The sequence below is a fragment of the Phalacrocorax carbo genome, chromosome 7, assembly GCF_963921805.1.
Source record: "Phalacrocorax carbo chromosome 7, bPhaCar2.1, whole genome shotgun sequence".
Lineage (NCBI taxonomy): Eukaryota > Metazoa > Chordata > Aves > Suliformes > Phalacrocoracidae > Phalacrocorax > Phalacrocorax carbo.
In genome coordinates, this window is record NC_087519.1 from 9,858,602 (window position 1) to 9,881,222 (window position 22,621).

The 22,621-nt window shown below is 45.1% G+C and overlaps 2 protein-coding genes across 7 annotated transcripts in view; both read left to right on the forward strand.

The window, feature by feature from the left end:
- Window positions 1-2,881, forward strand: part of ZFAND6 (zinc finger AN1-type containing 6) — a 38,066-nt gene extending 35,185 nt beyond the window's left edge. For all 6 annotated transcript variants that reach the window (XM_064456255.1, XM_064456253.1, XM_064456252.1 and 3 more), the window contains 2 exons: window positions 1,215-1,328; window positions 1,935-2,881. In XM_064456255.1, coding sequence (XP_064312325.1) covers window positions 1,215-1,328; window positions 1,935-2,083 — 263 coding nt within the window. In that variant the 3' untranslated portion in view covers window positions 2,084-2,881. The remainder of the gene's footprint in view (window positions 1-1,214; window positions 1,329-1,934) is intronic.
- Window positions 2,882-6,034: 3,153 nt separating this feature from the next.
- On the forward strand, window positions 6,035-22,521 carry FAH (fumarylacetoacetate hydrolase). Its single transcript, XM_064456256.1, has 14 exons — window positions 6,035-6,217; window positions 8,008-8,118; window positions 8,724-8,845; window positions 9,985-10,034; window positions 11,515-11,605; window positions 12,145-12,239; window positions 12,498-12,550; window positions 13,999-14,098; window positions 14,787-14,917; window positions 15,695-15,770; window positions 16,371-16,417; window positions 17,406-17,507; window positions 18,504-18,621; window positions 22,303-22,521. The coding sequence occupies exons 1-14, from the start codon at window positions 6,137-6,139 to the stop codon at window positions 22,380-22,382; spliced, it is 1,257 nt and encodes a 418-aa protein (XP_064312326.1). The 5' UTR covers window positions 6,035-6,136; the 3' UTR covers window positions 22,383-22,521.
- The last annotated feature ends 100 nt before the right edge of the window (window positions 22,522-22,621 follow it).

Genomic DNA, 22,621 nt, shown 5'->3' on the forward strand with positions numbered 1-22,621 from the left:
AAAAAAATCAGAATAGCAGCACAGGAAGAAACCCCACCAGAATTGTCATGTAGAGTAGCAGTCGGCTGGCACAGAACTAGCACAGAACTGCATCTGGCAGTCTCCACCTAACAAAAGTCCAGCTGCACAGAGATGCCTGCAGCTTTTTTCCTGATGAATGTCTGGGCCTGCTGTTGTATTCCCTTCTTTACAGCACTGGTTCTAGCTCTGCTTCCATTGACACTCCTCCCAGCTGGAGCTGGCTTTTTGTTCTTTGCCTCTTTGCTGAAAATACTCCTAGCTTCTGTGTACCTTGCTCACTGGAGATTTGTCCTGCTGTGATCTAGCGATGCCCAGTAGGCAGAGATTGGCTCTTAGCCCTTCTTGAAATGAAGTTGGGGGTTTTAGTTTCTATTTCTGTTTTGTAATGTAAGGAATGTGCAAATACTTGAGGAGAACCAGCCAATTTCTATTTTTGCCTGGGTCAGGCAAATACTATCATTACTTGTTTATATTCTCCCACACAACCTGTAACCTCTTTCACATGTGAAAGAATATTAAAGTAGGTTGGAAGTTGTCTTAGCAGAAGTGTCTTTGAAAGGTGATGGTTGCCTGCTTCCTTCTGGGTTTCAGGATAGTGGACTTCCTCCCTGCAAGTCTGTGTATCTTGAGCTAATGGTGTCTCACCCCAGGTAGAGACTAGCCCCTCATGTAGGCTTTTTCCATGAGTGCAAGAGCAGCAGTGTCACAGTGGTAGAGATTGTTCTGAAACACTGCGTTTTGTGTGGCCTCAGTACTGCAGCCTTCAGCAAAAATAATGTTGATTCAGTATTTGAAAGGGAGTGTTTTGCTCAACTGATCCTAATAAATACAATGCTTCTTTCAAGCAGATTTTAGGAACCCGACTAGTAACACTGGTGGGGAAACACTTGATGTTGGATTCTCTTCCCAGATCTGACAGCACTGAATCTTTTCTGAATTCTTAATTGTTCTGTTTCTTTACGGTGTTTTTGTACCGTGAACTTTGTATGAGCGTTCAGTGATTTCAGAAGGAGGGAGTTACAGTACCAGTACTGAGACTCCATTACACTTCAGGTATGGAAGCTGCAGCAAAATGGCTAACCCCAGAACCTAAATTTACAACATGGGCTTTAGATTACCGTACAACTTATACAGAGGAAGGGGAGAGAGACAGACATTTTTTCCATTGTTCTTATTAACTTTTTTAATGTTAGCTTCAGTGTCAGAGAACGCAGAGCCTACACCTGAAGAACAAGACAAGTCACTTGACAAACCAAAACAGAAAAAGAATCGTTGTTTCATGTGCAGGAAGAAGGTTGGACTTACCGGTAAGAAAATCTGATTTCACTTTTCTTAGACTTGTATAGGCTTTGGACCTTTGAAAGGTTCTTCTCTTAAGGGGAAAATGGGGCATGGTCATCTCGATGTTGTTGATTTGAAATAAAACTCGGCCAAAGGTGCTTTCAGCTTGGCTGTTACTAAATTTAGTCATGCGTGTATTTTGTTTTTCAGCCTCCTGTCTTTAAGTGAAATTCATAATTCCAAATACTTCCCTTTGAAAGTCTGCTTAGCTGAGGAATTGGATGATAGTTTGCTGCTGTTCACTAAGCAGCTTTGCAGAGGTTCAGTGAAAGGGCCTAAGAAAACTTGAATTCTGCAGGGTGAAGATTCGTAAACAAAGAAAAAGCAGGTCTCTAAGAATGTGTTCTGTGCTTGTGTATCGTGTGGTAGGAAGGAATGGTCAAATCAAATCTTACTGTAATCGCTTAAAAATATATTATTTGTGATTCTTGTGCTTTCTGCAGCAGAGGCTCTTTGGCTGATTGACAGTGGTGACTGAGATTTATTGCTAGTGAGTGAACATACTCGGGATTTAAAACAAACCAGTATAATTAAGACTGTTGAAAGGTCTAAGCTACTATTTCTGTCCACAGGGTTTGAGTGTCGGTGTGGAAACGTTTACTGTGGTATGCACCGTTATTCAGATGTACACAGTTGCTCTTACAATTACAAAGCCGATGCTGCTGAGAAAATCAGAAAAGAGAATCCTGTAGTTGTTGGGGAAAAGATCCAGAAGATCTGAACTGCTGCTTCTGCTGGAATACAAAATCCTCTGACCATCTGCAGATTAAATTGACTTGAGCTTTTTTCCTTAGTCATCAGGAATGTAGAGCAGTGTATCTTGCCTAGACCTTTTAATCATGCATGTCATCAGATGAATAGATTCTTTTGGTTTTTTTTTGTTTTGAAAATGACTGAACATGTATTTTCATTGCAGTTTTCTGTGGCTGAAGACTTAAGTAAACTTTACAAGTATTATCCTTTAAGATCATTTTAATTTTAGTTGAGTGCAGAGGGCTTTTATAACAAACGTGGAGAAAATATTGGAGGGCTGTGCTTTTCCAGGATAAAACATGCATGCGTTAACTTTGCAGTTTATTTTCTTGTTGTATATAGCTTTTCTCTGCAGCACAATTTCCTTTTTTTGATAATGCCTTGTATGGCACAACTAGTTATCAGTAACTGAATGTATTTTAATCATTATGGCTGCTTCTGGTTTATTTTTTCTCCCATTAACGAGAGGTTATACATGTTCGCATATTAGCTTGTTTGCACCCTCTACCTATTTATGTATGAATCATTTGTAATGAGAGTGTGTGCTGAGATTGCGTGTTTTTTGGTTTGTTTTGTTTTTTTAATTGGTTTTTGTTTTTGTGTGTGTGGGGGGAAGGCTGTATGCACTTCACTGACTGCAGGTTTCATTGGGATTACATCCATCAGTCTGTCTGTACACAAATATGAAGAATGATCTGAAGTATCTGTGCTGTATTTATGTTTATCCACGTCTTAACTTTGATTAAATAAAATTTTAAAAATTGAAGCCCCTGTGGCTGTCACTGGCATCTGTAATTTGGGTTTCTTTTGCCTTCTTTTAATGGGGACCTTCTATTGGTGGTTCCTTTACTTTACAGCGTATTTATCCACAGAGACCATCCACATCCCAGTACCAGCTAACCTCTGAGGTTTATTCACCTGTTCAGCTATAACTATCAGAAGGACTGGAATTTCCAGAAGCTTGCTACTTTGTGTGCTCATACATTTTGCACAGGGAGTTCTGTGCTTCCTGTGCAGTGTCACTTGTGTGCAGGAGTTGGAGTCACTTGTGACAATGTACTTCAGCTGGGGGCAGACGTGCAGGTAAAACAGATGTAGCCGGTGACTAGGCTGAGGATCCACACGTGTGATTCCGGTTCTAGCAAATACAGCTGCGGCATGTGATCCAGTGTCTGACAGGCAGCACTGCACAGACTTCCTTGAAGGTAGGCGAGAGAATGGTTCCTGAGACAGTTTGTCCACTGCAATGTCCATCCTTCTGAGGCTTGAAATCCATAGGCTTCAGCATTGAGCACCACCACAACTGCCCTCCGCGTGCTCCTTGGCGTATCTGTAGGCTTGTAAGTGATCCCCATTTTGGAGTAGGAGGAGTTGGTCTTTTATGGTCTTGTGAGGATGCTCATAACTTTGTTTTAATTAAGACTGCCTGTCTTGTTGAGGCACCGACTCTGATCTGACCATTCAACCACCCTGGTCATCCATGTAACTTAAAGGCTGAGTGGTTTATGTAGTACCGTGGTAACTTCGGCCAGCGCTGCTTATCACCAAATGTAACATTGCACTAAAGTAGAACTAATTCCTCTCCAGATGGTACTGATCTGCAGTTGAAACTTCACTTGGTGACTTGCTGCTGCTTTCAAGCATTGTGAAATAAATGAGATTACATGGCTTTATTTAAAATGTTAAATTTTTAATCAAAGCAGGCTACATCCTTTAAAATTCTGAATGCTCTTTAAAAGCTATGGCTGGCAATTAGTAGATAAAGTGCAACATTTAGCACATAAACGCTATGCAGCAGAAGGAGCTTTCTCTGTCAGATAGCTATGGATAGCTAGACCTGGTAATAAATGAAGTATCTTGTGCTTGCAAAAATGGCTTAACCACAATCTGTGAAGCACATGGGTCTTATTTTAAAAGAGGGAATAAATAACCTTCTGGCAAGTTTTGGTAATAGTCTGCCTTTTTATGGGTCAAAGATCCTGTATTTCCTCAGAGCATTTGCTAAACTTCCTCTTAGGCAGCACAGAGCATGGAAGAGCAGCAGTGTCTTCGTGGGTGTTCCTCAGTTTGCTTTCCTCTTTGCTGCCTCTTCCCTGTTCTCTAATCTTTTTTGGTTTGACTCCTCCCTCTTCCCTATTTCTGGTCTCCCTCCTTTTCCTAGAAGTGTCTTTTTCTGTCCCCTACATGCCCTCCCCTCCAATCTGCCTTTCATCTGACAGCCATACTTCTGGGCCAAGCAGAGAGGCAATGCTGTAGACTTCACAATGTGGGGAAAATCATCCTGTTTGTATTTTCTGGTATCTGGGAGACTGGGAGGAAAAAAAGGTACAAGAAAAGCAACTGCCTTTGCAATTCACATAATCCCTTTACCACCACCCCTTCTGAAGCAACAACTCTTCTGGCCCTCAATTATACGGTGGGAAACGTGGCTGTGCCAAGAGGAAACCTGCCTTGCAATGCTGTGGCAGCACCAACAGCGAGGCAGATCGGCATCGGGCACTTCTGATTCCACACGTATTGTCCTCAGAGCAGTCTAATAAACCTCCTTTGGCCTGGCTCGTGCATATTTCAGAGTTAAGGATAACAAGAGAGCATATGGTCCCGATATATAAACTTGCATTTAGACCGGAAATCCCCCTTTCCCTGATGCTTAAGAATTGCGTGTCATCTTTGTTTGCTTTGGCATTGGCTCTGTCTTATCGTGGTGGTTGATCTGCTGCTCAGTCTGGATAGCTGGGGAAGCTTTATATTGTGTGTCATCAGTTTGAGATTAGCAGATGAACTTTCAATACCAGCACATTTGCAGTACTACACAACACTTGAGTAAATCTGTCTCCTCAAGATGCGCAGTGCGTATTTGAAACATGCTTCCGAGACGGTTTTGATTTGTTTTTGGAGTAAGCACATTGTATACCCAGGTCCTAAACCTTGGTGTGAAACCTCTTCACGGTGTTAAACACTTCCAGCAATCAGTGGAATGGAGTTGTGCCTTAGGTACAGGGGTTTTGCAGGAAATCTTACAGAAGTCTGGCCTAGGCATTGTGTTATTTAAATAAGACCCCCTTTCAAACAGCCCCATATGAGTTTGTGGCTCCACTAGTGAAGAGCTGTCACAGATGGGCTGTCATCAATGGTGTTGTGTCATCTTACACTGACTCTGGCTCTACAGCTTGCTGTGTTTCTTCTAATGAGTTTTCTCTGCCAAAAAAAAAAAAAAGTTGAGCAGGAAACCAGTTCTTTGGCTTGGCAGTCACTAGCATCTAACCATTTTTATTGAAAAGGGGTGGTCTTTGCTATTTAGTTCTAATTTCAAGGATATTCCCTCATGGTTTCTACTTTTCCTGGATATGAGTGAACTTCCTTCTGCAGGTGGGAGAAAGCTGGGGCTGGGAGCAGAAAGACCAGCTCCCTGCTCTTCATGCTTGGTTGCACATATGCCTCTGTTTTTAAGCTGCTGGAACAACCTGGAGAAAACAGAAGGACTTGGTCAGGCGCAGCATTTCAAAACTAAGCAGCACACAAAGTGCAGTTTGAGGTGTGAGTTGTGCAACTTCCCAAGGGTTGCTGAGCTCCTCGTGGAAGAACTGCTCAGCGTGGGCATAATCATTTCACCATCGCTCAGAAGGTAAATGGGCAGAGTGATCTCTGGCCTTGGAGCTGCCTGCTCGGATCCCCCACCCGCAGTGAGGTACCTGTTAAAAGAGGCCTCAGTTTCAAGGGAGGGTTTGTGGAGCAGGAAGAGCCTGTTTCTCCAGCGGTCCCTACCTCTCTGGGTACAGTTAACAGCTGATGACTCACGCAAACCTCTGCCACTAATTAACCGCTGCCAGGGGGAGTGGGCAGAGGGGTGGGATGGAGATGGATCTCGGGGATTGGTTTGGGGCTGAGGACGGAGGGTGGGATTTGGTGCTTCTGTGCTCTGGGTTACAACATCTGGAGAGGATCTTCCTCCTAGGAGGGCGCGTGGCAGCCTGGGAGGTGGGGGCTCCAGTCCGTAAGCAGGGACTGCTTGGTGTTGAGCATGTCTTTCATCCAGGTAGACAAGGACTCAGATTTTCCTCTCCAAAACCTCCCCTACGGGGTTTTCTCCACTAAGGAGGAGGTGAGTAACAGCAAACTTTGTCCTTGGGGTGCTGTAATCATTGTAATTGTTCCGAGGCTATGAATAAAAGCAGAAATTCCCGGCAACCTGGGATAAAGGAAAACTTCCCAGCCTGAGACACTCGCATGGGCTTCCTGACTCAACAGCAAAGCTGTTTTTTCTTAATGTGGTTATTTTGATCGTAACTTCTTTAAAATTGCGCAAAAGAAATGAGAAGTGTTAATACTTATGAGAAGTACTTTGGCTAATACATACAGCAGTAGCCACATCTCGGAAGGAAAAAGTGGAGGATTTATTTATCATTGCTCCCAGAAACGTCATAATTATCTCCTGGTTTCTGCTGTCTCGGCTTATCCATGCAGGTTTTAAAAAAAGAATTTAAACCAGAAGATTGTGTTTTCTGATGTGGTATTTTCCAAAGATAAAACCGAGATGGTTCATTTAATCTCTTCCTAGATGTGTGTGTTGTTATCTAGCAAGTTTGGGTTATTTTTCTGCCTTCTCCAGTAACTGTGCTCTGAAGAAAACATCTTCACTCAAACCCTATGAAAAGACAGGCAAGGACTTACAGAAATTATTTAGGAAAATAATGTTCTAAAAGTAGCCCAATGTTTTAATGATTTCAAGCTAAAACCGTCGATGTCATTCCTGACTACCCCAGTTACAAATTAACCTGACATGACCTTCAGTTTTTTCTGCAGGAATGTTTGCTGAATAAATACGTATTATCACATTTGGAATCTTTTGTAAAATTAAAGGTTAAAAAAGAGGGTTAATGACACGAATTTTCATAGATGGTTATTCCCTTTTGGTAAGCTCATTTTCATAACGACTGTAACTAGTTTGTCTTTATTTGTCTAAAGACATGAATAATTGAAATTTGCTTTGAATGCTGCAGCATTTTTATGACCCCCGGTACAGCTGCAGCAGATCTGCAGTGGGATCGTCCGTGCTGCTCCCCCGCCGTCGCCGCCGGCTCCGCACGCGCTTGGCGCCGGCCCCGCGAGAGCTGCGGTGGATGAACAGGGTCTTTGTGTCTTAGGTTGCATCTGTCCAGCGAACGCAGCCACAATCTACCCTACATGTGAGAAGCTGTTCCTGTAGCGATGATCTAGACTAGGGTTTGCATGCAAGTCGTGGGCTCCTTGCATGGCATGAGGATGGGTTATGTAGGGCAGCCTCATTTGACAGAGGTACAGAAATAAGGTGGCTGAGCCAGATGTGTCGTGTTCCCAGTATCATCAGTGGAGTCCAGAGCACCCTTTGTCTTCTGGGGAGGAACGGTGGTGCAGAAACGCTAGTTCTCTGTCCGATTACAGGGTTGTAGAGATGAGAGCAGTCCTGCTCGTAGTGTGTCTATGTTTCAGTTTCCCACCTGTAGAAGGAGGAATAGCATTTTCCTACTTCACAGCATATTTCAGATATATGGGCTTATTCTGCAATGCTTGTCGTTAGTGAGGAGTGGGCAAATACTTCTGGGGGAAAGGGAACAGGGAAAGAAATCTTTGCTTGTCCTATCCTTCCCCCAAAACATGGGGATGAGGAGAAGGCTCTCTCCCGCCCTTCAAGGCCTGCAGCGAGTTTGCAGTGATGCTCTGCTTCTAGATCTTATCATTTTTCAGCAGCCAGTCTCATCGACTAGCTTTTAATGGTCAGTTGCTGTGATATCAGACCCTTGTCCCTGGTGGATTTAAATCTGTGGTCACTATCTTCCCCCGTGCCCTCTTTGGAGGATTTGTGGGTGCAAGCATAAACTCTTCTCTTCCCCCCTTCCTCTCACTGCATTGCAGCCTAGGCACAGGCTCGGGGTAGCAATTGGAGACCAGATTTTGGATCTCAGTGTCATTAAACATCTGTTCAATGGACCAGCTCTGGCCAACCATCAGCATGTCTTTGACCAGGTATTTATCTGAGTCTGCTGTTCCAATTTCCACACACATTTTAGAAATATTCCAGAAGGGATTTTAGCAATTTGTGGCGAGATGATGAACATGAATGGGAGCAGGTGGGCTCTGCTTACAGGGAAAACTCATCACACCTGTGACAGCAAGGAGAGCAGAGGCATTGGGGGTCCAAAGGACATTTTCACTCAAAGTCTCATCAGACTTTGGCAATGCAGGGGTCTGACACAAAACCTAAACATTGCTTAAACCCCACTTGTGCCTTCAATACTTCATGACAAGGCATTGGTTGGGATGTTAATGACAGGGAGTTTGTGTTAAGGGTAAAGGTAAATACAAATGACCTGTGGTTACAGCTGCTTGAGATATCGAAGCCACTAAGGTCTGAAGAAGTGTGTTAGGATGGGCATGATGCAAACATGCAGCAGGTCCTGCTTCAGAGGACTTGTGGTGGGAGGATGGGCAATCTGGGCAGCCACCGCTGCATAACCCTGGCCTGCAGGCATTCAACCCTGGGATGAAAGTGTAGGACATCTTCCATGCATGTGGAAGTTAAAAGACCACGTTTTGCTTATCTGCCACCCCACCTCTGTGTCGCCTGCCAGCCTACCCTGAATGCCTTCATGGGGCTGGGCCGGGCGGCATGGACAGAGGCGAGGGCTTTTCTCCAGAAGCTGCTGTCGGCCGGCGAGCCGACCCTGAGGGACAACGCGGAGCTGCGGAGAAGGTGAGGGAGCGGCGAGTCGCTGCGGGGCGCGGTGACCTTTCGTCTGTGCCCTGGGTCACTCGGATCGCTCGGTGATCCAAGGCACTAAAGCAAAGGTCTGAATGTGGCCACCTGCTGCCTCCCTGGGAATTAACTGGGGTTTGAGCATAGTGAGATCTTCCTTCTCTTAATTATGTCTCTGATTAGTCCTTTAACTGCCCACAGATCTGGGGTGTCTCCCTTTTTCTGGGAGCACCAAGCTCTGCCCAGGGATCTGCACGGACCTGCTGCCTCTCTCTGGAGAGCTGAGCTGGGCTGCCTGGGCAGGCGTGGGGGCAGGCGTGGGGCCAGGCCAGCTCTCTGACCACATCCCCTCCACCACGGCCTTCGACAAAGACATGGCTGCAAGGGTCTCCATTCCACCTCTCCCAGCACTGCCCTGTCTGGAGGATCTTCTGGTGTGGGGAGACCCCCCCCCCAATTGCTCCTCAGAAACCTGCTGACTTTGCTAAAACCAAATCCGTTGTCGCAAATTGACTTCAGAGACAGGGCAGTGCACTGGTGTAGGAGTGGGAGGGGAGGACTGTGCTCTGCTCCATGCTGTGCTGATGGAAAACGTGCGTGTCCATTAATCACACACCTCCTTGTTTGTCTGGAGTGATGCTTTAAGTGCCGCAAGCGCCTGCCCTGGCAGCAAGCAGGAGCCGTTCCTCCCTGTCTTGCCAGGGTGATTAAGGCACATGAGCAGGAGAGGGGCTGAACGGCTGCTTGGCACGGGGACCTTCCCTGAGCAGGCTCAGCAGTTTGAATTGGGCACCCCAAGAGCTGCATCCCATAAAATCAGCCTTTACATGCAGCAGAGGCAGTATGCATGGGCACAGGGTGTTTCTCAGAGCCCCTCAGGAAACCAGCCGGCTCGCCTCAAGCGTGCCTGCCTTCCTGCTCTCACCCTGACGGATGCTCCTTTCGGTCATAACTATCCCAGTAACCGCAGCTTGTGCAGTCGTCTTAGTTTTTCTGGAACATTTTTTTGCTGCAAGGCTTTGCAAAATAAATTAAGGAAGGAGCTAGGAGAGAGAGTCAGCCTCTTATGTGCTTACAAACCACTTAGTAAGAGCTGCAAGTTTTCTGAGAGCTGAAGTCGTCATTTTTCATTTCAGAGCGTTTGTACCTCAAGCTTCTGTGACGATGCACCTGCCAGCCTGCATCGGTGAGTCTCCCGCAGCTGAGGGCTGCTCAGCACCGCCCTTTGCTCCCACCTGGAGAAGCTGCTTTATATCCAGCTTGCTCAGACAGACAGATCATAGCTGTGACAGGGAGTGGGTTTTGCAGGAACCAGAAGTAGATTATTGTACATAATGAAAGGTAGGTGCTGTCTGTGGCACAAGAATAAAAGCCCGGGGAAGCTCAATAGCAGCCAGAAAATTCCTGGATGCATTTTTCACTAAATCAGGGTTGTCTGGTGCCATATAACTCTTGTCATCAGATTGGCATCACTAAAGGGCTTTGTCACTAGAGCCAGGGAAGAAATACTTGTTTAGTTTCTAACATTTTCCACACTTGCCATCAGAAAATAATTCAGATCTTCCAAAGTTTTGCAAGGCGGATACTCCAGCACAGCCTCATAAACAAGCATGAGTCTCTGCTCCCAGACTGTTACTCTGCATCCCAAATCTTACCTTCTTCCCTCCCATGAGGCCATGGACTGCTTTGGAGTGAGGGTTTCCATATAGATACATAAACATTTTCCTGGTTTTAACAGAAATTTATATTTGGAGCCAAAACACTTGATCAAAATCACTGGAGGGATGTGACCTTCACGGGAGCAGGGACTTGACCGTGCCCATTTCCCAGCCAAGCCCTGTTCCTGCTGGGCACAGCCCTGGTTTGGGACAAAGTCTAGCCTGGCCCAGAGGAACCATGATGAGTTTCCATAGATGTGATACCTTCCTGCAAATAGTTTCAGGTTGAATATGTCTCGTCAGAAAATTGCTGGCTCCTAGGGCTCACGCGTGCTGTGAGCGAGGGCACTGCCCTGGCAGCATGACATGGCTGTATCGCGCAGCTGCAAGTCATTTAGGTTTCCACTACACTTACGTTCAGGTCTGTCCTGTGCATGATTCATGCTTGTCCTGAGAGCAAGCACTGGCTGTATCCTCTGCTGGGGCTGCAAGATAACTTACTGAGCTTGCAAAACAATGTAAATGCCCCCTCCCGAGCCGAGTTTTTTCCCCCTAAGCCCTCTGATTTCCCATTAATCTGAAAGGTGAGGAGCTGTTTGCCAGGGATGGCAGCAGAGGGCAGCAGATGTCCTGAGTATGAGCCGATTCCCTCCGCCTGGGTACCACCGGCAAGACAAGAGCAGCAGTGGGACTTGGCTTGTGTTTGGAAAGCTGGCTGCTGCTTTATGTCCTTGTGCTTTCCCCCCTCCTCGTCCCTACTGGTGGCTTCAAAAAAAGGGCCAGTTTTGTATGCATAATTTATAGGTGAACTGTTAATCACCTCCTTTATGCTATTGATTACATCCCTGTGCTAATAATATTAAATGTTACTACACGCCTCTGCTTAGCGCTCTCACTGTCTCCTTTTCTGCTCTTTTCATTGCCAGCAATGTATGATGTGCTTTAGCCCCAGCAGATGAGGGACTTTCCTACCATTGATCCCTATTTTATGGGTTTCTTTTTATGCAGGAGATTACACTGACTTCTATTCTTCACGCCAGCATGCCACAAATGTTGGGATCATGTTCAGGGGGAAGGAGAACGCTTTAATGCCTAACTGGTGGGTAGTGCAGGTTTTTCTCTGGTGCAGCATTATTTTGCCTCCTTATCTGTACACATATATTATTTTTTAAAGATCTGAGTAGTCTTTCAGGAAAATGCTGATTTCAGTTCATAGCAGATGAGAATCTGTACTGTCAAGAGTTTGATACCAGAACTGAAAACCACATTTCCCCAGCCTTAGCCAAGTCTGTGCTGCATTTTGTTGCAGCAGCCACACCAATTACGATGCTGCCCTCTGGTTCGAAGACAGATTTACCTAAGAAATTGTTTTTTGCTGAGTGACAAGAAAGCAGGGTTTAATCTCCAAGGAATTAAGTGGAGCAGTGGCACAGAAGTGCGTTGAGATTGCTACATGGCTTTGGATTATAGTTTGCTCACATCTTTATATCAGAGCAAGTAAGGTGCAAATGTCTGTGCTCACCTATGCAGAGCCCTCTCCCTGTACCTTGCACCCCTACGGCGCATCTGCCCCAAAAAGCTGCTCTGGATGGCGATGGTTACACAGCTAACCTGGGCTCTGTGATGCTCTTCCTCAAGGCTGCACCTCCCTGTTGGTTATCACGGCCGGGCATCGTCTGTCGTGGTGTCTGGGACACCCATCCGGAGACCTGTGGGGCAAATGAGACCTGATGGTGAGTCCATGGTAGGCTTTTAATGTGGCTTCTTTTTTATTATTATTATTTTAACTCATCATCATAGAGTAGTGGAGAGGAAGAGTATGGGAGGTGTTGTCTAAAGTCCAGCCTGGGGTCAGGGCAAGAGGAAGCCCTGAGTTAAGTCCATCTTGTGTTTGCATGCCAGGCAGCATCAGCTGCCCTGTTTCTTCTGGCTGTTACTTGTATTTCCCTACCTGCCTCCCTGTCATAAAATAGTGTTTCTTCTACCCACAGATAAACCTCCAGTGTTTGGTGCTTGTAAGCGTCTGGATATCGAGTTAGAAATGGTAAGATGGGACTTTTTTCCCCTACCATTGAAAAACATTAAACATTAAAAACATTACAAAAACAAAAACATTAAAACAGAAACAGGGAGGAAGAGGTAGGTTTAGCTTCTTTTGAAATGAGTGTCTCATAAGGCCGGATCCTGTGTTTCCCCCTGAGCAGCCTGTGCAGCAGACAATAAAGATTTCTGTGGAGGAAACCTTCCCTTCTGCCGAGTTGCAGGGTGCGTTAACGCACTGAGTAGTTTGCTAATACAGCTTTCAGGCTGGAAACAGCTCGTCTGGCCAAATCTGAGCGCTGCTGCAGTCTGGACGCAGGCAGGCATAATTCTTTTTATCAGACACCACAGGCCGTTATCTGGTTAGCAGTTACCTCTGCACTGCAGCCAGCAGCTCTTAATGGACGCCGGGGATTTTGGAAGTACAGTCTGTCTGTGCCTTGAGTGTAGAGCAGAGGAAGCTATGAGCTCTTGGGAGGGCAATTCAAACTCCTCATTCTTCTGGCTGGAAAGATGAAACTTGTGGGTGTTGTGAAAAAACATCCTTGGAAGGTGCATCATCTTGTGGCTTAGTGTGGTCCAGAAGGGAGAGTTTTATAGGATTGTTCAGTGGGTTTATACAATTTATATAATTTTTATATGATTTATTCCCCATCTCTCCCCCTTAAAATAAAAAAAAAAAAAGGTGGAAGAAGTCTAATATTAAGGGAAATGGTATTAAAAATTAACTGAAAACCCTTAACGCCTTGTGCTTTGCAGATCAGTGCTACGAAGTGGGAGGCAGTCCCATAAAGTGGCATACACAAAGTGCTGCCATACCTCTGCTTTGCAGCCTGAGCATTACCGCTGGCTGCTGTGAGAGCAGATTTAGATTGATGAAGGCTTTGGAAGAAAAAACTTCCATACTGTTGGCAGAAGGAGACAACTGAGATTCCCTATAGAATTCTCTGCCACATGCTCAGGCTGAACATTTTCTAATGGAGCAAGTGCAGGCACCCGGTTCATGACCTGTTTTAGTTAGTGGGCGCATTTCTCCACCTGCCTCCTCTCCCCCACTGTCACAACAGGCTCCAGCCACATTCAGCATCCCCTCAGATGACTTTAAACTTGTTCCTGTTCACTGTCTGCAGCAGGGTCACCTCAGTGGGCAAACTTGTTCTGCATCTGCTTTCTAATTAGGAGGGACAATTTTTACTCCTGCATTTTGACAACATCATGCCCTTGTTTAATGACTGTCTCTTAGCAACACAGTGCTCTTAAGTATTTCAAGCCTGCCAGCTTCATGGAGGGGAAGAAAGAGGGAGTAGGCCATGGAGTTTGTCTAATTGTGTATGGGAAAGGATGCAAAATCTCATCCTGACAGGCCTCTTGCTTGTGCGTGTAACCCTCTATGCAGTAAAGATTTTTAGCTTCAAGAACTTCCTTAATCAATGTTTTGCTTTTCAATTTCAGGCGTTCTTTGTAGGCCCTGGAAACAAGTATGGGGAGCCAATTCCTATCAGCAGAGCCCAGGATCACATCTTTGGGATGGTCCTTATGAATGACTGGAGCGGTAATCGGTGCTGCAGGAGTCTGCCTGGAGAGGGGGTTACAGCGTCACAGGAAAACTTAGGGATAAATTATATATTTTAATAGTAGAATAGTGATCACTGAAACCACTGTGTATGGTTGCAAGGGATGAAAATGAAATGCTGTCTGCATTTCTCAGGCTCTGTCTCAATCCATCTTCGATCAATCAGTAGAACCAGAAATTGCTGCCTAATGAAGATTTATTTACTTATGAAAGAGCTAATATCAGTCTAGTTTCTTCTGGGCAGGGATGGAGCAGCCCTAAGGATGGTGATTCCTACAAAGGATTGATTTCAGTGTCAGGAGTAGGAAAAGGATGTGGCAATCACATCCCTCATTCTCTGCAGAGATTTAACTAGTTGAAATTGGCCCTACAACTGGCATAGACCATTAGCTGGGTGTAAAAGCATTAACTAAACTGAGGATATAAACATACAGGTTATATGGGGATGGCCTGACTTGTTTTAATTATTGCTGACTTTTCTTCCTAATCTAACCGGTCTAAGAAAATTGGTTTGAGGGTCTGAAAGGGATGGATTTCAATCAGGATTTGGGCACAATGGCTAGAAAAGGGTGGTGATAACTTTTCCAATCCTTGTTACTCTGTCACAGGTGCGATGGCAACTCCTATGATATGTTTAACAGTATTGCTTTGAATTTTCTCTTCCTAGCCCGTGACATCCAGAAATGGGAATATGTTCCTCTGGGTCCGTTCCTGAGCAAAAGCTTTGGCACAACCATCTCTCCTTGGGTTGTTACCATGGAAGCTCTCATGCCATTCGTGTTGCCAAACCCTGTCCAGGTTAGCAAGAGAAAGGGTTGAAATAAAGGAAAAGCACTGCTAGAAAAATCTCAGCAGAACTGGTAGGTCCCATCAGTAGAAATCACTGAGCTGTGTCAGTGCCAAGCACTTCCTTCACAGAGTTTACAAGTGTGATCCCGCTTCCAAACACATGAAGGCACCCTGGGCCCTCTGAGTTCAAATGCTCGTTGATGTCACTGGCGCTGGCACATGGTGCCCTGAGTTGTCATCCTGCCTGCTTGAGCCGGCCAGAAAAATCATCTCCCTTAAAACACCTGGAAAATAAACCAATCGGAGAGCTTCTTGTTAGCATTTGGTAGCACTTAGCATCCAGAAAGCAGTGGAGAGAGAGTAGACTCAAGCCAAAACACTTTGTACAAGCATTTCCAGTTGTCTGTATTATGTAGATGTTTAGTTAAAATTGAAAAAGATAATGAAGAGTCTTGCAGAGAACTCACCATCTTCTCTGTGCGGGCACAGAGCAAAGGTGTGCAAACACTGTATTTCTTTTGGATTAACACCAGCACTGTAATAATGGAGAAGGCTTTTGGAGCCCACGTGCAGAAAAAGGCATCAGATTATATGGATATCACATCTGTTCAGAAAGAGCTTTAAAAGGGTGTGCATGAGAGCAAGGAAAGCAACAATGTGAGCAGTAACAACGGTGAAGTAAATGGGGTGTGCAGCGCAGGCTGGTTAAACAAAAGTCACTGGGACAGTTCGTGGAATTTTTCCTTTCTGCTTGTTTAGACTGTGATGCCTTTTATATGCTTTTAGGATCCCAAGCCACTGCCCTACCTTCAGGATAAAGAACCCTACACTTTTGACATCAAGCTCTTTGTTGCTATTAAAGGTACGGCAATGCTGAGTGGGTTATAAAGCTGAAATTGCCAATTAAGGAATGCAGAACCACCACGTATTTCAGACAATTTGCTCTTGGCTCTGCGGTCTTCCTTTTCCATCTTTGCCCAGATTGCCTCTGTCAGAGAAGGAGGCAAAGATCTTCATGCTCCCCGTTGGCTGTGCAGCAATATGTCAAGTGAGGAATGCCTCCCAGATGATCACCTTATGATGAGGAGGGTCCCTGTGGGTTCTGCCTGCATAGGCAGGGGTAAGCAGGGCATGGAAAGAGCTGATGTATGTGGGATTCAGATATTAACCCAGTCCAGACCCCCAGCTCACGGCCCCGCTGACCAGCAGATCCAGGTGTTGCTCCTGTAGTACCGCTGAGAGTAGGAAACGAGCAGCTTGATACTACCCTGGTACCACCCATATGCTTGTTTTCTATGAATTGCTGGCCATCATATCAATAGAAAATGTTATTACTTTTTTCTTGCTAGGGATTACAATAATAAAAGAAGTCTCCATCCATCTGTAAAATCAAAAGACTCCAACACCATTCATCCAACACAAACAAATTGCTTCCCTGTTCCTTATTTTTTATTTTCTGCAGGAGAAGGAATGAGCATGCCAACTACTATATGCAGAACCAATTTCAAGGTAAGCCTCCAGTATCTTTTATTCGTTTGAAATCTTGCTGATGCCATCATCTCCAGCCTTAGGGAATTTCAAACACTGATTTCTGCATTAGCTGAAGATCAGACCTGGTGTGTGCATGTGTAGGGGACAGAGGGGAGAGAGTAGAGGGTGGTGATAGTTCACCTCTACTGAGATGGAAACACCTGAATGCTCAAGCACTGAAGAAGGGGGCAGCTCTTTCTGCTGCTAGGTGTAGGGTGCTCAGAGCATCCTAAGTTGGGTGCTCCCTTGGCAGGGAGTGGTGAGAACGGAGGACTTGCAGGCAAAGGGAATTGCCTGTTGCCTTGCCGAGGTGCAATACAGCTTTGCAGTTGCAGCTGGTAATTTAGATGCAGACTCGCTGCTGCAACACCGCTCTGAGCCTGGGTCTGCCCCAGCCCCTCTGCGGGCAGCGTGGTGGCTCTGCCTCTACAGGCTGATTGAAGCCAGGAGGTATATGTACCAGCTGCAGGATTTCTCAGTCAATTTTATACTCATATTTGGTTCTTTGCATAGTAATTACCTAAATCAGTAAATCAGTAGTCAGGAAATCAGTAATAAGGAGATTTTCCTATAAAGCCATTAAAATACTGGACTTAATCATGGATCCTGGGTCAGCAGTGCTGACCTTAAAGAGGAAGCAGGAGAGAAATGACATTCCACTGAAAGAAGAGAAATTTTAAGGGACTAAATTGCATGTTAAAGTATGTGTTTTATATGCATATGGAGGCTCCTGGTCATCATTTAGTAAGCGATCAGCCAGGCCACAGTAATTACTGAGAATGCAGCACTAAGTAACTGTGGAGGTTGCTTTTAGGCTGCTGAAAGTTCCTGATTAAATATGGAAATTTTCTTTAGGGAAAGTCTTACCAGCATCATCCTGAGAATGCAATACATTCTGCATAGCCTAGTGGCATGCCAGAGAGGTTTGTCCTTCATTGCTTTAGCCTCCTCTTCCTCCTTCCTGCAGCATATGTACTGGACCATGAAACAGCAGCTGGCTCATCACTCGATCAACGGGTGCAACCTCAGACCTGGAGATCTCCTGGCCTCTGGCACAATCAGTGGACCCGTAAGTGTTTAAATAATGACAGTCACAGAGAACTGGTCAGCAATCCAAAAACGACTGAGCAGGGCTTTGGGTCTAAGACCTGTTTGACTTGAGCACCCATGAAAATGCCTGCGGTTCTTTCCTAGGCACTTTGAGCTGGTGCTTTGGTAGCCCCAAAATCACACTGAGAAGCGGTGGCGTTTTTGTTGTCGTTAGTTTTGGGGTTTTAATCTCTCCTGTACTCCTTTCCCTAAGAACTATTTTACTACACATGCAAATTAATGTCTGTGCACAAGCATCCACATGGCCAATTTATGCTCTATGAATTGCAGCTTTTTTATTTCTGCAAAGAATGTAGAAGGTGCATTGATACAACTTTTAGTTTCTCTAATACTACATATTTGGAGCTGACTTCACATGCTGTTATTCACCCTGAACTGCCATAGGGACAGTTGTTGCAATATATGGGTAACTTGCACTTGCTGAAACATCGAATATAAATCCTGTTCACGCTGTCTGAAAGATAGCCTCAGGTAAGTTATTTCCAAGTTGGGATACCTATACTTCCATTTTGACCATTTCTGAAGTGCTTTTTGCTTCCTTCAAACTATTGTACTGCAGACTGACATTAAAGACTTACAAACATTTGCCAGCTTTGCTCTTCTGAAGTACAAAATGGAAATAATAATCCAAAACATGACTACATAAAAGCATTGGATTTGTAGAAGTGCCCTGGGTTTGTTTCCATTCTTGCTGTAGCAGACCCAAACTACTTTGATAGGGTTTGGCACTATGTTAAATACACCAGGTAACGGCTGTAAGCATGACTGCTTATAGTGAGCAAGCAATTAAAATGCAAAGGCAGGAAAACAAGCCAGTGTATCAATGAATTAAAATAAAAGCAAAAGCCTGTTCTACAGAGCTCAGGTATTTGTGTGTCTACTTCCAGCAGCAAGTAACTCAACAGCAGGACAGATACTAAAAAGTTGTTTATTTGTTTATGAACTCTTGCTGCAGGAGCCGGAGAGCTTCGGCTCCATGCTGGAGCTGTCCTGGAACGGAACAAAAGAAATCCCTCTTGGCAGTGGACAGTCTCGTAAATTCCTGCAGGATGGAGACGAAATCATTTTGACAGGTAATGGCCGAACAAGTGCTCTTACACTGCACCAAGGACATGTTCCCATAGATTGATCCCAGTAGTGTAAGCGCCTGGTGGGGAGAAGGGCTGTTCTGTACAAACCTGCCAGGCAAGCACAGTTGTTTCCATCCCACGTGTCAGGAGGCAAAAGCAGGTAGATAGAAATTTCCCTGCAATAAATGCTTTCTGGATTAGATTATTTGCTTTGCTAAGTACTTAATGATCTTGCTCTGCCTGCATGTGTGCTAAGGGGGGTAATGGAGGTAGGTGTGCCTTTATGGGAGAAAATATCCCGGGACTAGAAGCAGTTGATGTATAGTTGCTGCCACAGTCCAAGTTTGCATGTGGAGCAGAGCTTGGCAAGTGCTGAAAAAAAAGTTATTTTGCAACTAATATTTCATTTGTAACACAGGCATATTCAATGAAATGTGTTGCAAATCAAATATCTGGGAAACAGCATGAAGCCTGCTAGAAGAGCTGACCAGCTCCCTTCTGAAAACGGCTGTGCTTGAGAGCTGTTTCATGCTGGGCCATGGTTTTTCATCTTGATAAACTAAGGATTTTATGTATTAAAGTCTACCATGGTGTTTTGTGATCTAAATCCCACTCCTACTTGTTTTTAATCCAAAGACTACTGAAAAACAAATCTATTTTTTCCTTTCCTCTCATCTTGTCAACCCTTTTATGGCTTTGAGGTGGCAAATAGTTGGCAAGAACAGCCATGAGAAACTTTTGATTCAAGCCTGCATACGCCTTTGCTACATCGCCTACTGAATTTTTAGAGAATATCTTCTCGGATGTTGTGCATCATCAGATGAGACCCAGCCAGCATCACACCTGGCTCTGAGCAACCCCATCATGCTGATGTGATCAGAGAGAGTCTGCACAGAGAACAAAATGGCTCAAATGACGAGAAAACACTTAGAAACATGACTTAGGGCAGAGAAAATGTGAGTCACTAATGCCTATGCAGCAACCTGAAGGACATGACAGTGTGGTGCTAATATGTGTTCGCATACCTGTACCTGCTTAATCCAACCACAACTTTTAGGATTTTTTCCAGAAAGCTTTTTAACAAAACCCAAGAACTTTTCTGTGATGAAAAAAAAAATATATGGATGTATTCCAGTCTCCCAGTGATGGCTCCATAGGCGGTTTCGTAGTGCTGCAGCCAGAGCCCCAGTGCCTCCTGTCTCGCAGCCTACGCAGTAGCTTTGAGAATCATGTTTCTGTGAGGTGCTGCCAGTTTTGCAGAGGACGTTGCTGAGACAATGTAGATTGAGTTGTACTGGAGAGAGCCATAGAGGATGAAACCAAGGAGTCCCCAATACCTCTGACATCCTTCAGCCTCCCAACAACCCAGCAACTATTCATGCTGCAACATGTAGGTGTCTGATGCTGCTCTCCATAGGTTCCCTATACATCTAGTGCAGACACTCCTCCAGCAATTCAGAGTACCACATTGCCCTCCAGAGTTGCAGGTCTCCCTCCAGTAACTGTGCCAGGAGCCCTAAATTAGGGTACAATTGTGTATTACAAATGTCCCTTTGGAGTTATGTGCTGACATCCTTATTGGCAACGAGCACCTTGCAGTTTGGGACCTGCCACCCGAGGGACAAATGGGACTAGACCATGACCCAGGTTGTTCTTCCTGCCCAGAACAAGCCGTGTTAAATACTTCAAATCCTGAATGTCTTTAATATTTAAAGATGGCATGGTGATGATGTTAACCTGGATGAAGGCACTGTTGCCACAGTGGGACAGTCTCACGTTAATCAGGCTGCTGTGCTATTTTACACTAGCAACAGTTTGTGACTGTAGTGATCAGGGCATCGTGCCATTCACGAGAGGCAGGTGCTGCTGGGGCTGTCTGCTGGGACAGTTTGGGATCTGCTCCTATTTTGTGATGTATGTCACATCCAGTGCCTTAAGGCACCCTTGAGGCAGGGCTAGTGCTATTGCATCCACTCCCGAGGCTGTGCCATTAGCTCTTGCCAAGTGCCCAACCCATAATTTCTACTCTCCTATTTCAACTTTGTGGTTTTGCTCCCCTTGTGGGAGCTATTTCAGAGCCCTAACACATAAAATGAGAGAAATATATTTTTCCCAAGAAGCGTGTCTCTGGGAAGGAGCATTGCAAGGGAAGGTTTGCTGACGGTGTGCTGCGGTCTGTTGCAAAAATCTCTCTGTAGCTCCTTGGCACTCTGCTCAGGCCAATGCTGCTGGCAGAACAGAGCTTGCTTTGTTAAATATGCTGCTCCTTGGTACTGCTCTAAATCGTAGTTGACAGCAGGGATAACTAAACTGGACTGAAATAATAAGCCCATGCTCAAAGGGAAGGTGGCAATGAAGCCTAATGAGACAAATGGAAACTGAGCTGAGCCTTAAAGCAAGTGTCTTACTCAAGTATTGCTTACGAATGAGGATTACCCGGCAGATACTGGGCTGGGATGGTGTCTGTGGGCAGGCCGTTACACAAGCACATACAGACACTGCTGTCCTTGGAAAAGCTTCATTTCAGCCTGGCTGCGAAAGCTGCACTGTGGGTTAGAGCTGGCGGGATCTGTCCTCATGCTGCAAAAACTTTGGCTGTCCTGCAGCCTGATCCCACCCGTCCTCCTCTTCCTCAGAGGAGGTTTCCACTGATTTGTTCTTCGGGTGGGAATTAGGGTAAAGGTCTGTTCTGTTCAGCTCCCTCTTGGCTTCTCGAAGGCAGCTGGATTTTATCACATGCAGGGAAGATGATGTATTCCATTATTTTAGGAAAAAACACCTCTAACTATGAAACCAGTCCTTAAAATACAGCATATGCCACTTGTGTCCTTCCTTTGATCAGCTGTTGCTGCGCAGAGCTACAGTAGCTCTCCTCAGCTGTTTCTTTCCAGAATAGTCTTCCCAGATGGACCAGAAGCCCCTGGCTGTGTCCCCTCCCCTCCTTCATCTGCAGCTTTGCTAATGGATGCTCTTTCTGGAGCAGCTTGGCTGGTCTGTGGCAGCAAGAGGCGCTGCGGCACCTCCATCTTAATGTCATCTCTCCCATCATGCAGGAGCAGAGAGAGATTGAATTGCCCTGTAGTTAGAGATGGTGTCACAGGCTGGTAACTTCAGCAGCAGTCAGCAGACCTTCAGTGCCTGTTTATATAATAGAGGATAAATGAAGATTTTGAGTCAGATACTGAGTTTTTCATGGAACTAAATTACTCGATTTTAGCAACTGAAACAGATTCTGCAAGGGTAGGCCCTGCTGTTTGAGAGGGTTTAATGATCGTCTTTCTGTCTATAAGCATCCCAATGTCCCAAGAGCAGTCTTAATGCTGCAGAAAGATAATCCAGGTTTACTTTACTAATTGCAAGGCTGGGCCAGGCAGCAAATCAGTTTGCCAGTTAGATTGATGATGCTGCAGGTTAGGTTTAAAACCAGAAATATTGCACATCTTGTTTCCTCTTTCATCATATTCACTGAACTTGCATACTGCTGTGTTGAACATTTTGTGCTTCTTTTTTCTTTTTTTTATATTCCGGGCTACTTGAACTCTTCCAGGTGTTTTGTTTTTTACCCCTCGTTGCATTTCTGAAATGTTTTCACTCGTTTTTGGTCTCTTCATGCCTTTATTCACTTTTATTCCTGGTAAAACCCTGTCCTTACAGAACAAGCTGTCTGTTGTTTTCTGGCCTCAGGTTACTGCCAGGGCAATGGCTTCCGCGTGGGATTCGGCCAGTGCTCGGGAAAAATCCTTCCAGCCTTGTCGGATCCATGATGACTGGAGTAAGGGGACATCCGAGGAGGAGGATCACTCTCCCTGCCTCTAACAGTCATGCAGCTTTATTCACATTTATTATTTTTACAGGAGTGATTGGAATCTTATTATTTTTAATTATCAATAAATATCTTAAAGATGAATGTGGCTATCTGGTGTGATAAGAAAAGGACTTCAGTGCTAGCTGAAAATTCTTGGAATAAGAATATGATGATTGAAATGGAAAGTGTGATTCTTAA

What these genes read in the sequence shown, in the direction of transcription:
- FAH (XM_064456256.1), top strand. Translation starts at nt 6,137, where the DNA reads ATGTCTTTCATCCAGGTAGACAAGGACTCAGATTTTCCTCTCCAAAAC. An exon ending in AACGCGGAGCTGCGGAGAAG is followed by an intron (nt 8,846 to 9,984) that starts GTGAGGGAGCGG and finishes TTTTCATTTCAG; the next exon opens with AGCGTTTGTACCTCAAGCTT. An exon ending in TGGATATCGAGTTAGAAATG is followed by an intron (nt 12,551 to 13,998) that starts GTAAGATGGGAC and finishes TTTCAATTTCAG; the next exon opens with GCGTTCTTTGTAGGCCCTGG.